The sequence below is a fragment of the Pleurodeles waltl genome, chromosome 4_2 (genome assembly GCF_031143425.1).
Source record: "Pleurodeles waltl isolate 20211129_DDA chromosome 4_2, aPleWal1.hap1.20221129, whole genome shotgun sequence".
Classification (NCBI taxonomy): Eukaryota; Metazoa; Chordata; class Amphibia; order Caudata; family Salamandridae; genus Pleurodeles; species Pleurodeles waltl.
The window spans coordinates 8,840,897-8,854,944 of NC_090443.1; the positions used below are offsets into that span (position 1 = coordinate 8,840,897).

Sequence of the window (14,048 nt, forward strand, 5' to 3'; positions counted from 1 at the left end):
TGAAAATAACTGTGGGTACACCATCAGGCCCAGGGGATTTGTCTGAGGGGCTATAAAAAGAGGCTTTCTAAATTAAATATCAATCGGGTTGCTATGGCAAAAGATTCTCAAGGATATCAGGAATACTTCCATCATCAAAGATCCTTGTAAAATGCTGCACCCACACATCCCCTGAAGTAAAACAGCACAACTGAGAGCCGGGCAATGTGGGGAGAGTAAAGGGTGATTTCCCACTTCCCAAAACCCTTTACTATCTTTGGCCAGACTAGCTGCCTGCAAGTCTTCACAGGCTTTTGACTGTAGCTATTTCTTCTACAAAACAGTTTTATAATGTGTCCAAGCCAGTCTAATATCTGCTCTTTTCCATGATTGTGATTGTAACACTAACGTTAGCTCTTTCTGCACAGTGGAACAAGCAGCATTAAACCACCTGCATGGCTGGATTTAACTTAGACATTTATTAACTAAGAGGCTCTTAAAAATGTTGGAGCATAATTAAGAAAATCTCTCCAGGAGTGCACTTGGCTCCTTAACCTCAGATAACAAATCAGTAAAAACACCCCTGTTATTTATTATTAATTCCCTAGTGAAAGTGCACCAATTAATTTTCTCTCATTTAATTCTGACACCACCATTTCAAGTATAGTCAAGGTGACGGGACTCACAAACTTCCATTCTAGTATAAGCCTAAAACAAGGGGGTTGTGATTACTGGCACAGTTGGACTTGGCTCTCTTTGCAGGATCACCCCTTAACTTTTTGCCTTAACCTTCCTGTTTTCTGAACTATTTTTTACCTTAGGACTGCTAACCAGTACTAAAGTGCTTGTACTCTATCCCCTCAATTGGCTTACACTCAACTGGCACATTCAATGTACTTGTAATACCCTAGTAGTGTGATGCTACATATACCCAAGGCCTGTAAATTAAATGGTACTGGTGGGTCTGCATCACTTATTGTGCCAGTCACTTAAGTAGCCCTTTTAACCATGTCTCCGGCCTGCTGTTGCAGCATGTAAATGCCGTTTTAAACTGCAGTTTCTAACTGGCAAAATAAACCCTTTACCAGGCTTAAACCTTCCTTCTTAATAAATATCTCACCCCTAGCTTAGGCCTACACAACCCAGAGTGCAGGGTGCAGTGTATTTAAAAAAAAGCATGTACTTTTAAGTTTAACATATCCTGGTAATGAAAAACTGTTAAATTCATTTTTCTTTGCTGCAAGGCCTACCTCTGCCATAGGATAACATTTGGATTACCTTATTATGTTTAGGAACTGATAACTTTCAATCAGGAGCAAGTTTGAATTTCAAGTTTGGTGTCTAAAGAATTTTAATCTAAAACCCTCTTTAATGGCGAAGTAGGATTTTAAGTCATGATTGTGAAAACATCGCTTTTACAAAGTTGCCCTTTTCTTGTCCTGACCGTTTGGTCCCTGCAGCCTGTATCCTTGGTCACAAGACTAGGTGTTGTTGGCAGTTGTGCTTTGTGTATTGTTTCCCATCAGTGAGGCAAAGGTGGAATAGGTGTTGGCAGGATGGGCCATCTCTGACTTCAATGGGGGATGGAGCTGTCACCTACTACACTTGCACATCACAAAGACTCTGCCTCAGCACACTCGCAAAGGGTTTCACACTGGTGTTTTGGGCTCCTAAACAGCTTGGGGCCAGGGCAGGAAACCAGGAAATTCCAGATCCCTTTATAGAGGTAGTCTCCTACCTCAAAGCTGACACCAAGGACAAATAATGGGCACTCAAACCCAATTCTTCAGTACATCTCTGGACCAGTGGAAGACTCAAAAGGATTGCTTTGCTACAAGAAGGACTGCTATTCTGCTTCCTGAGTGAGAAGGACTGGACCTACTTCTTGAACCCAGGAACACAAGAGTTGACTCTCATGGCTAATTGGCTAGCCTCCTTATCAGAGCCTCAGGGACAGAAAAGGCTCCAACCATCTAGAACTCTGCTCTTGGGCTGTGCCTGCTGTGAGTCCTAACCCCCTCAAGTGGTGCCTTTCCATTCCTGGACCCTTAGAAGTTGGGTTTAAAGGTCTGCCATTGCAGCCCAGCTGTGATTCACATTGGAACCAATGCAAAGCAGTGCAACCACCCCCAAAGCCGTGCCACACAGCTTCCAGTCTCAGCATCGACTCCAAGCAATGCAAGGCTTCACAAAGCCTCATCGCACAGCTGCCAGCTTCATCAGAACCTCTGCAGAATGACGCAAACCCCACCAAGCCTTGCCTCACAGTTTACTGGAAATGACATCTGCTAACGTGAAGCCTCGTAAAGCAACGCTGCGCAGACTGTACACCAAGAACATTAGGTACTTTGTTCAGCTGGCCTAACTTGGTCTGTATGCGGTCTGCTCTTTCTTGGTCGGCCAGAACTTATGACTTTGCCCCAGTCCGGTGTGACAAGATACCAGCTGCCTCTGTGCTTTCCAGCACTATTTTTACCTTAATCTTTAAAATTGAATATCTCAGTTTTTACTAGTTGGCTACTTGTCATTTTGGTCTCACATACTTAATAAAATGTTACTCTTTTATTCCCAAATTGGGTTGGGATATTTCTTGTGTTGTTTTTTTACTTTATTACTTTTTGAAGTGCTGCATAAGTACTTTACACATTGCCTCTAAGGTAAGTCTGACTGCTTTTGTGTGAAGCTACCAGAGGGCTAAGCACAGGTTAAATTGGGGTTTGCTTTTGTTTCACCCAGACAAGATTTGTGGTTGCTGCTTGAAAAGGGTTTCTTCCCCCTCAACCAGTGGCTCAATTCCATACCGGTACAGTGTGCAACTACTTCACAATATGAGTGTTTTGGAAAGAAATCCCTAGAAAAAAGAATGAAGTAAATTGTGCTACTTTGCCCACTTCCGTTCCCTTGAATGTTGGAAATCGGGATGGGCAGGAGAGTCAGTGTAACATGCAAAAACAAGATTATACCGATTAAACAGTTTGTTTAGCTGCTCACTGTACAGTGGGTGCTTAAAGTGTTTTAATTCCTCAACTTTTATATCAGTTAAGCCGCAAATGGGTTGGCTACTATATTTTCAAGGAGAGATGTTAAAGTCTCTGACCCATATAATTAACCCATTTCAGACAGAATTCAGAAAGAAAAGGGAGAGAGCCTCATCCAAGGAAACTAACACACCAGTGATGCTGGAATCAAAAGCATTGTTATAAATAATTAACCAACAATATATCAAACAACCCTTCGGTTGATAATAATAATACATTAAAACATGGGGATCTAGTGCAGGGTGCTACCTTGACTGTAGAGAGGCATAAAGAGAAAACAAGCGGAAAGAAAACAGCTAGGCTACCTTTGGTTCTGCCTGAGGTGGACGTCTGGCTGAAGTAAACTGGATTGACTGTACTGGCCAATAGTGACATTTTATGAAAGCTTAATATACCAAATCTGGACACAAAAGATATCCAATTCACACTTTCCAATTTTGAAAGAGCCCTTAACACGTTCCAGGTTAACAGGTTTAAGCCCCGAAGGCAACAACCTTTAGTTTTCTGCTGAGGAGGATCTACTACTGTGTCTGTAATGCTCGGTAGATCCACATTGTTTAGTCTCAGGGCTCTCAAGAATTTACCTTAAGCCTTGCTCTTAGGACTATGGAGAGGCTGTTCTTTACTCTATCCAAGTCAATTGTTCTTCTCCAGTGTGCAAATGGGACCAAAATGATTGACTGTGTCAATACTGAAAGTTATGGAATTATCTCCGTTCATAGAAGGTCTGTCTGAGGTGTCAAACTGCGAAGAAGAGCTTCCATGGCCGGATCTATAGAAAAACCTAAAGGATGTACCTGGATACTTCTTGAGTAGGCGTCACAATGGATAAGCACTTTAGAATTTGGCATACCACCATTGGGTTTTTAAAATTTATAACAACACAGGTCAACCTTCACTCTGACACAGATCACTTTTCTGACAGAATATCATTTGATAGATCATCAGACCAGCTTGCATCCCCCCTTAGTCAATGTGTTGTTTTATTTTTTAGATCTCCCCAATTCCTTAGCCTTAGGGCCAGGGGAGGCAGAGCCTCACAAAAAATTATATAAGGGGTGTATGCTGGCAGGAGCTGGAAATCAACTAGTGATTTATTATGATTAGTATTAAATGACCTGTTAATTGTAGAGGTTGATTGATGATCTAATCTCACTCTAGTTTCACCCACTGGCCTATGTATTGGCATAGTTGTGTTAATACCTCTCACTTCAGCATTCACCGGAATAGATGTGATTGGCCAGGATTCTGAATTCCAGCTTGAGCAGGTGGGGTATTACATGTAAGTTTGTCTTCCTATGTTATGAGTCTGTTCTCCATAGAGGTATAAAAATTGGAGAAAGGGCTCTCAGTCTTATTCCCCAGGACCGTTTGAAGGACTGGGATTACATCATGTAAAGCCTTGTTTGGAGCTGATGTGACTCCCTCAACAATTTCAGTACCCTCAAAAAAGCCAGAATCAGTGACTCAGCCTTTTGCCTCAGGGCAGTTGCCATTCAAAACCTCATCTACAAGCCCTTTAGAGGGCAGGCTTCCGTTCTTTTCCGAAATAAATACCACTTGATTTTTCTGGAAACCTTAGGACTGCCCTTCGAAATTAAACCCTGGGAAATCATTTCCATAGTCAGAATTCTCTTCTTCACAGTACCCAGTTTAGTGGTTATTCCGTCCATTACTTTGGATAGATACATAGTAATAAGGGAGTAGTCTCAGGTGACATGTGGGCCTCCTTTAGATGCCATGGTTTTCCTTTTACCCATAGGCAGAGTTAAATAAAGTGTAGATGCTTACTTGAGAAAAGGGTGCCCAAATTCTGATAACCGAGGCCAAGAGGGGTGGCTCGGCTTATCCTCCTCCAGGCATACGGGCGAAGATGGGCTCACTCGTGGTACAGTTTTTGCCCGGGCGCATTCCCACGCTGCAAGACCGAAGCACTCAGCAGAACGTGAGGTGTATTCTGGCCTTGGAAGTCAAGCAAGCCTCCAGGAACTATCCTGTGTTGCTGGAAGTCCAACACGCTGAAGTAGCGCTGAGATCTGACATGCCCCTCCTCTGAAACGGGCAGCAGGTGAGGTGGAATCTGTTCTCTGAATTCCAGTGAGCCCCCAGGAACTTTTCTGCACCTCAGGAAGTCCAGTGCACTTAAGTAGTGATAAGAACAGATAAGCATCTACTCCAACAAGAGCAGCAGGCGAGGTGGAGTCTTTGGTCTGAAGTCCAGCAAGCACCCCTGCCCCCCCTTTCCAAAAAGTATTCTGCTTGTCATAAACCTGGATTGGTTAAGAACTCATAGTTCTGCTAGGACTAGACTTAATTTTTCTAGGATGTTGGCAAGCAGTTTACAGTCTCAGTTAAGTAGGGATAAAGGACAATATGAAGTCAATCTAGCGGATTGCTGTTTGTTTTAGATAGAGCCCCCACGATGGCTTCATTTTTATAGTAGAGTGGAGACTATCCCTTAAGTGAGCCTGAGGCATTATTAGCGCACAACTGATGGTAATATCCTGTTGATATCATATTTATTTTAGTTTGGGAGTTCAGTGCAGCTGCTTCGAAGTTTATTATTTCTACTTCTAGATGTCTCAACTGATTGTTCAGATCAACCCCATAAAGCTTTTGGTTCAATAAAAAATGTGATTTAGCAAAGTCTATCAATTTTAGTTTTGCTAGAGTGAAAAAGTGTGCATTTTATTTCAAGGAAACAAATATGCTATGATGGAACTGCTGAGGTTTATTCTGGAAATATGAAGACATTTCCACTGATCACGGGCCGTTGTGCTGTGTCTGCTGCAAAAGGTGATCTATATCCCTATAGTTTAGTAGTTGTGCCACGAGTCCCATTGTTTGCTCACCCAGTCCTCTCAGTGCAATTCTAGCATTTGCTTTTCCATCTTTTCAAGAAAGCCAATTGGCCATGTGTTGTTCCATCTAGATCATCCTTCAGAATACTCAGCCCTTTAATCCAGGAGCCAAACTTGTTCCTGTACAGCCACACATTGTTTCTGTAACTCTTTAGCTGGGGGACCTAATGTGGATAGGTGAGATTTTGTGTCAGCTACTCTTCTTTCATGAACCTCGCAATTTTGGGGCCACAACCGGCTTGACCTCCTTAGCCCCAGTGAGTAATGATTGTTGCAACAGACAGGTTTCTCCTCGCTTCTCTATGTCGAGTTAGGCACATCCAGATTTAGAGTTTTAAAAGTCAGACAACCCTGCCAGAGAATAACTCTTATTTGCAGCGGTTATACTGTATGTATATGCATTAATCCTCACACTGGACCCTGGAAATAAAAGTCACATACAGCTGTTAGTATCTTGTAATAGAAGGTTATATATTATGTTCAATAAGCAAGCAAACATTATATATCAGTGCTCCATTTTTTACTACCTCTGACATACTGTTTGGTGGAGGTTTCACAAAGCATAAAGTTCAATTTACTTTTCAGAGACCTACTGTTTTTATTGTTATGAATTATGGCTAAGCATATAGTAGTAAAGTGATTATTTATTGAAAAATGCATATGAGTTTGGCTTCTGGTCCAGGCTGTGGATAAGGCATGCATCCCAGAAAACTGGAAAGTAAATTATAAACATGCACGCATGCACCAAACATTCATTTTAAAAGTTCACACACACTCATTCTTTCACACACACACGCACGCACATCCATTAACAACACTCATAACATTTAAACATGCATGCACGCACCATACATTCATTTTAAAAGATCACACACACTCATCCTTTCACACACGCACGCACGCACGCCCATCCATTAACAACACTCATAACATTCAAACATGCACGCACGCACCAAACATTCATTTTAAAAGATCACACACTTACTTTCAGCCTCGGAGGTCCCAGGAAGGTTGGGATTACTGCCTTCCCTCATTGGCTCACCTTAGGTCAGGCAATGAGGGAAGGCAGCAGTCCCAGCCTCGTCACAGAGTGGGATGGGGTCAGTGAGACTGCTGACCCCACCCCACTTTGTGACGAAGTGTCACTGATTGACACTCGCCCTTGGCACTTCAGGGCTTAAACCTGAAGCGCCCAGGGCGAAGTCAGTGGGTGACGCTTTCCTCGTCACCCAGGGGAGGGCCTCGGGGCACCCTTGCTGAGCCGAGGAGGTTACGCCCATAGGAGCTGTGGCCTCCTCAGCCCAGCAAAGTTCAGCTCAGGCAGCCAGGAGTCTGCGCAAATCACGCATGTCTTCTCCTGGCTGCCTGACCTGAACATGAAGAGTGTTTGTCAGGATGACCTTTGCTCAGCCTGACAGGCACTCTTCATGAGGGGCAAAAGGTGGGGGTGTGTGGACCCTCCGCCCTAAAGGACGGGCCACGCCTGACTATCTGCTATCAAAGTCATAATATAAATGTAAATAAACGCAGAGGCCTTGATTCAGAAATGCATGTATTAGTATGTAGAAGCGTACTCCCATAGTACTATTTAATGTGCTCAAAAAAGCTTTTTTGAATCAGCCCGCTATTATTTATTTCCACTTGTTATATAAAACGTAGATTACAGACATTGTTTTCCCATTTGTAGTGAACATGCCTTCGACCTTTGTAATGAGAAGGAAATTATCCATCCTGGGCCTCAATTATGACATTCTTATGATAAACAGGGATACAAAACTTGTTTGCATTCCTTTTATGAAAATAGTTTAAGTAAGTCTGGAGGCTAAGGCACTGAAGCTAGAGAATAAATTCTGTTCCCTTTGCAAACACAGGTACTTACAATTGTGGTGCAGTAAACTTGAATTCTGTGTACATTTTCCTATATTCCAATTGAAAACTCATAATATGAGGTATTTTTTGCACCCCTAGTAAGCACCTTATCTTTTGATATCAATATTTACTGTGTATGTAAATTCTGTGCCCTTTGCCAGCCTATTCATAATCGGAGTTTATTAGTAAAACTATCTCGAAAATCAGATTTGCACTACTGTGACAACGCATGAAAGAATAGTGCTTCTTTTCATGTTGACTTTCTTGCTAATGTAACTTTTATACGTTTTCACACATTGGTACTTAACCTATAGTTTAATATAAGATAATATATTTTCTAGCATGTCCTTGTATTTAGAAAGCTAATGTGGGACTCTCATTTAAATCCAACAGGTGATGGAAGCATGGGCATTCAGAAGGAAGTTGCAGAGTCCATACAAAGTACCAAAACCACATCATCCTATTTACCACCTTTAAAAGAAAAACAGACTGAGGTGATTCACGTCTCTTACAAAGGGCGACAGTCTACCAGACAACCGCGGATACAAAGTTTCCAGAAAAGGAGAGGAGGGAAAACACTTCAATTTGAAAGCAGTTTGAGCAACACCGATTTATGTGTAGATCCAAGAAGGGACAAAGTACGATTGTTACCTACGTACAATGAATCTGAGAGCAGTGTCATAAGCTTACAGTTTCCAACTGATCTTCAGAATACACTACGCAAACAGACACCATACACATGTACACAGTGTGACAAAAGCTACTATCTGAAGACACAGCTCATTAGACATATGAGGATACATTCAGGTGTGACCGGTTATGCCTGTACAGTTTGTGAGAAATCCTTCTTTTCAAATACGCAACTCCTCAAGCATTATAGAACACATACAGGTGAAAGGCCACATATATGTACTCTTTGCAACAAAAGCTTCAGCAGGAAAGATATTCTGGATGGGCATCTAAGAATACATTCTGGAGATAAGCCATATAAATGTACAGATTGTGACAGAAGCTTTCCATGGAAAAGTAATCTTAATCATCATCGAAGAAAACACCATTAATCCTAATATAGCTTTGGACAATGGAGGTGGAGAGGAGCTGTGATTTCACTAGAAACATTACAAACAGCAGAAAGACCAATGATGAAAGCAACAAAACTGCATCACGCTATTTGAGTAAACAACCATAACCAGAGGTAAAAACGTATTTACTATAAAGAGGAATATAAAAACGACTCTTGGGGAAGACATTATTAAACAGGAGATTATGAATTACCTCAAATTAATGAACACCATGTCAGTGTCTCCTTGTAGCTGTGAATTGTTGATTAAATTCACAAAATTGTGTATTTTGTTTGAATGTAAAAACAAGAAAATGTACAATTAGGCATCTGTGAGGGCCATGCATAATGGAATTTCATAATAGGAGAGCAGAGACGTGCAGGACCATTTAGAAATTAAAAAGTCTACTATTAAAATCTTATCATAACTTTGAATTTCAAAACACCTAAGTAAAAAAAAAACATTCTTGAAAAACACGTATGTATGGTTACAGGTTTGGTTAAAGACATTAAGAAAAATTATTTGAGCAAAAATTGAGTCATTAGGAGCTAAAGAAAATAAATTAATCACAACAATCTTGCACCTTGAACAGTGTTCCAAATGTTTTTTCTGCAAGCTTGAATAACACAATAATTGATGTAAATGGATTGATTGGGAACTGTTAGAACTTTCATTCATAAAAGAGGCACTTTAATCATGAATTAATGGGCAATAGAAAGTGATACCTAACAATAACTGATCAGTTGCGGCTCGCCCTTTAGGGCGGAGGGGCCACGCCCCCCCACCTTTTGCCCGTCATGAAGAGTGTCTGTCAGGCTGAACAAAGGTCATCCTGACAGACTCTCTCCATGTTCAGCTCAGGCAGCCAGGAGCAGGCATGCGCGATTCGCGCACACTCCTGGCTGTCTGAGCTGAACTTTGCTGGGCTGAGGAGGTCACAGCTCCTATGGGCGTGACCTCCTCGGCTCAGCAAAGGTGCCTGGAGGCCCTCCCCTGGGTGACGAGGAAAGCGTCACCAATTGACACTCTCCGTGGGCGCTTCAGATTTAAGCCCTGAAGTGCTCAGGGCGAGTGTCAATCAGTGACACTTCATCACAGAGTGGGGTGGGGTCAGAAGTCTCACGTGACCCCATCCCACTCTGACGAGGCTGGGACTGCTGCCTTCCCTCATTGGCTGACCTAAGGTCAGCCAATGAGGGAAGGCAGCAGTCCCAACCCTCCTGGGACCTGGAGACTAAAGGTAGGTGTGTGTGTGTATGTGTGTGATGTTTTAAATTGAATGTTTGGTGTGCGCGTGCATGTTTCAGTGTTATGAGTGTTGTTAATGGATGGGCGTGCGTGCGTGTCTGTGTGTGAAAGAGTGAGTGTGTGTGTGTATCCCGCCCGCACCCCCTCCCTCCTAAAGCTGCCGGCCGCCACTGTAAATGATATGGGAGCTTCCAGAAAATGGCGGTGCATGTAGAGCTTATGCATGTGGTCATGCTCGTGGTAGATTCCTTTCCTAGTTTTCGTTTAGCAACAAATAGATGGGTGCATTTTAAACCTTAATTGAATATCAAGCTCAGATAATAGGCACTGCAATTCTAGCAGCTACATCTGGTATGAAAAGAGAATATCCTAAGTCGATATTTATCTTATAAAGTGGGACTATACTAATTATTGAACAAAGTTATATTTGGAATAATGCAGGTAGCAAAACGAGCACTCACCCTAAATTAGGGAAAATAGCAGTACAGATTAGAATACTAACATCACCTCAAATATTAGATTAATTTGTGCCATGGAACAATTTGACACACTGAACTTGAGAAAAAATCATAGGGCTGAGGCAAGAGTTCTCTAGTAAAATGCTGTAACCTGCCCTTGGGAATACAAAACAAACTCAGTCCTTACATTTCACAAAATAGGTACATTAAGGAACACTATTGAAAATACACCAAGCATGACTAATATTGAGCAGACTTTATGAAGATAAAAAATAACAGAAGAATTGCATCGTGGTCTGAAAAGTCATAGGTTGTACTGTATCCACTTATAAACTGAACATATCTGCTGACACTCCAAAACCTTCAGAATTGACAAATAGAATGATGTTAAAGCATGGTGACCTGGTGGAAACTCCAACTTGAACACTTTAACAGTTATTTCTTAATCAAAATAAGCTACAGTTTAATTACAAAACGTATTATATTTCAATAACCGGTTGTAGTGGGAATGTCTGTTCCTCTAACTAAGGTTCATAACTCGATCATGAGGTACTGAGCTGCATCCTGGGGTGAATAGCACACTCATCCTGCTAACCCCATAAGACCTTTGGTGGGCATGGACTGATCTTCCCATTGGAATTCCCAATTCCGCCTGGTTTTCTCAATTAAACTAAATACAGCAATGCCTTTTGCCTTATTTTCTTTAACTATTTTATTAGCAGGCACTACTTATTCCAAGTTTTCACACGTTTGATAAGTGTGTGGCATAAAGAGACTTAACTTGTTCCCTAAAGGAGCTGGTTCCTTCTGATTTGGTCCTATTGTTTACCTGTTTACCGTAATTTGACTGTTATCATATCCATGGCTTCTACTTTCAGGATTTGTACAAAACTGTAAAAACTAATAACATTTGTTTGTAGTTGTTGAAATAAATCTTGAAATACCAAGTAATAAAGGGTTGTGTTTAATTTTTAAAAATCCCAAATGTAGTATTAAATAGATACTATGTACTATTTTAAGTTTTACCTAAAGTTCACAATGTTTAGTAAAATATCACAACAATCCCTTGACAAGTTAATACAGTAAGTGACTTATTTTTCTCTACGAGGGACTTCTTTGTACGAGTTCAGTTGACCAAAGCTGTATGTTCACAAAGCCTGTTTCTGTGAATAACTGTCTTACTGCTGACCTATATGTCATTTAATAGTGAACTTTCAGGAGCACATCATACATGCAGATATAAAAACGTGTGTGAATTAGGTCCAAATGTTCTAAAAGAAAGTTATTTCCAGCAAAAGTAAAGATGGCTTACAGATTTTCATAATATTATTCAGGTTTATTTTGGGCTTAAAGAACAGTTTTTCTGCCTTATTGTTATTAAGACACCAAGAGACATGCTTGCAGTGGTACTATACTTATAGTCAATATTGTTATTATTAAGATTATAGAGCAACTTAAATTTTAATTTCTGTTTAGTAGCTGCCATTGTGATAGGCAGCCTTGCCTTATGCATCTTCCCGCCCACAGTTATGACACTGAGGCCATCATTACAACCCTGGCGGTCCGAAGACCGCCAGGGCCGCGGTAGCGGTCTCACCTCTGACGGGCCGGTGTTTAAGGCTGACACTACGAGTGTGGCGGTTTGGCCTCTGCCAAACTGCCACATCTCCACTGGTACCGCCAGGGCGGTAAGACAGCCGGGCCGGAGGACAGCACTTCCGGGTCGGCTGTCTACTGAAGACAGCCTGCGGTATTATGAGTCGGATTTCCGTCAGGGTTTCCACAGCGGTAGCACCTCCACAAAAACCCTGGCGGAAAGGCTGCTGGCGACAGGAAATTCCTTTTCTGTCGCCGGCAGACAACTCTCCCAAACCGTCCTGCAATTACAGTACCTCCTCACCTCCTCCTTCCATGACAGCACACTATACCCCACCCTCCCTCCATGCACTCACACACAAACCCACACGCCCCCCTTACACGCATTCACCAACATGCATATATACACCCATTCACCAACATGCATACATACACTCATTCACTCGCACCAACAGACACGCATTCACACAAACATTCCAAAACACACTCACTTCACTTCAACAATCACACTCATTCACACTTACATTCACACACGCAGACATACACCTAGTCACACAAGAACACACTTACATTCACACACACATACAGACTACACACACGCAGACATACACCTTCTCACACATGCACACATAAGGCCGCCTGCCCTGTCGGACGATCGACTTACCTTGTCTGACAAGGGGGTCGTCGGCCAGGGAACGGACCCAGCAGTCTCACTACCGGCAACGCCCCGCCATTAGAACACCGCCATGCCGTATTACTGCTCGTAATACGGCGTCCTTAGTCCTTTTGGTGTAGCAGTGACAGCTGCGCCACCAGCACGACTGCTGAAGGATTTCCACCCATTGTGGCAAAAATCCTTCAGTACTTGTAATTTGGCAGTTGGAAGACCGCCAGCACTGTCGTTCTTCTGGTGCACGTGGCTTTGGCGGTCTGTGTAAAAGACTCCCTAAGTCAAAATGACCACCTGAGATTCTGGATATCTTGATAGCATTAGGATACAATGTCCATTGCATCCCTTTATTGTAGTTGCAAATAATCGTAACACATTGAACACTGGAAAATTAGAACTTCATTCCGATCTGTGGAACCATTGATTTGAAATTGAATACGTTTATGTTAAGCATGCTGTATTAACATTAAAGTGAATGTTTACAAAACTAAATGGCTGGCTTCTTAAATGTCAAATTTCTGCTCACCATTTCTGCCTTATACATACCAACTGGCATAATTAAGGAAAGCAGACTTAGTTTATGTGGTAGGTTTGCCTGTTGTATGTTGCATAAAAAATCCGCTACTCAGAGTAAAGTAGTGAGAAATAAGAATCAAAAAGGGGAGAATATGTAAACATTCCCAGCACCAAGTGCAAAGACAGTCCACACTCTAATGGCATAGCTGTTGAGGATAAATATATTAAATTAGCAGATGGAGGTGTTAAAATAAAACACAGCACTTTGGAAAGTCTAAACGTTTAACATGAACTTAATGTAAAATAGCAAAAGGCACAGGAAATAACAAGCCAGTTCAAGTAGACCATTAATGGCTAAAATAGCAACTGGAGCTTGTAATGCTAACTTGCATGTAATTCTGAAAGGTCCTTATACACTTTCCTCTCATTTCATGTCTAAGGAGCATAAACACGAGACAGAAACTGTTAGTACAGTGAAACTAATGAGCAGGATCATCTCACATACAAATGTGAGAAGATGATAAAGATACAGACACATACTGCTGTACTCACTATTTTCCTAAACCATGCTTCGGTTTGCCAGCATCGAAAGTGAGACCACACTTTACTACTAGATGCTACTTATATACACATTGGTTCTAGGCTTACAGGAATCATAAAACTTAGTTGGCATGTTGAGGCTGATGAACACTTCAGGTTCATTAAAAACGATATCCAGGTTTGATTAAGTTATGTGTCAGTGCACATTGGGA

General features: G+C 41.8%; 1 protein-coding gene across 7 annotated transcripts in view; it reads left to right on the top strand.

Annotated features, from left to right (window-relative positions):
* LOC138292042 (zinc finger protein 613-like) overlaps nucleotides 1–13,217 on the top strand; it is a 54,073-nt gene extending 40,856 nt beyond the window's left edge. For 6 of the 7 annotated variants that reach the window (XM_069230374.1, XM_069230375.1, XM_069230380.1 and 3 more), the window contains one exon: nucleotides 8,141–13,217. In XM_069230374.1, the coding sequence (XP_069086475.1) occupies nucleotides 8,141–8,808 (668 nt within the window). In that variant the 3' untranslated portion in view covers nucleotides 8,809–13,217. The remainder of the gene's footprint in view (nucleotides 1–8,140) is intronic. The other variant, XM_069230378.1, reaches the window with a different exon arrangement.
* The last annotated feature ends 831 nt before the right edge of the window (nucleotides 13,218–14,048 follow it).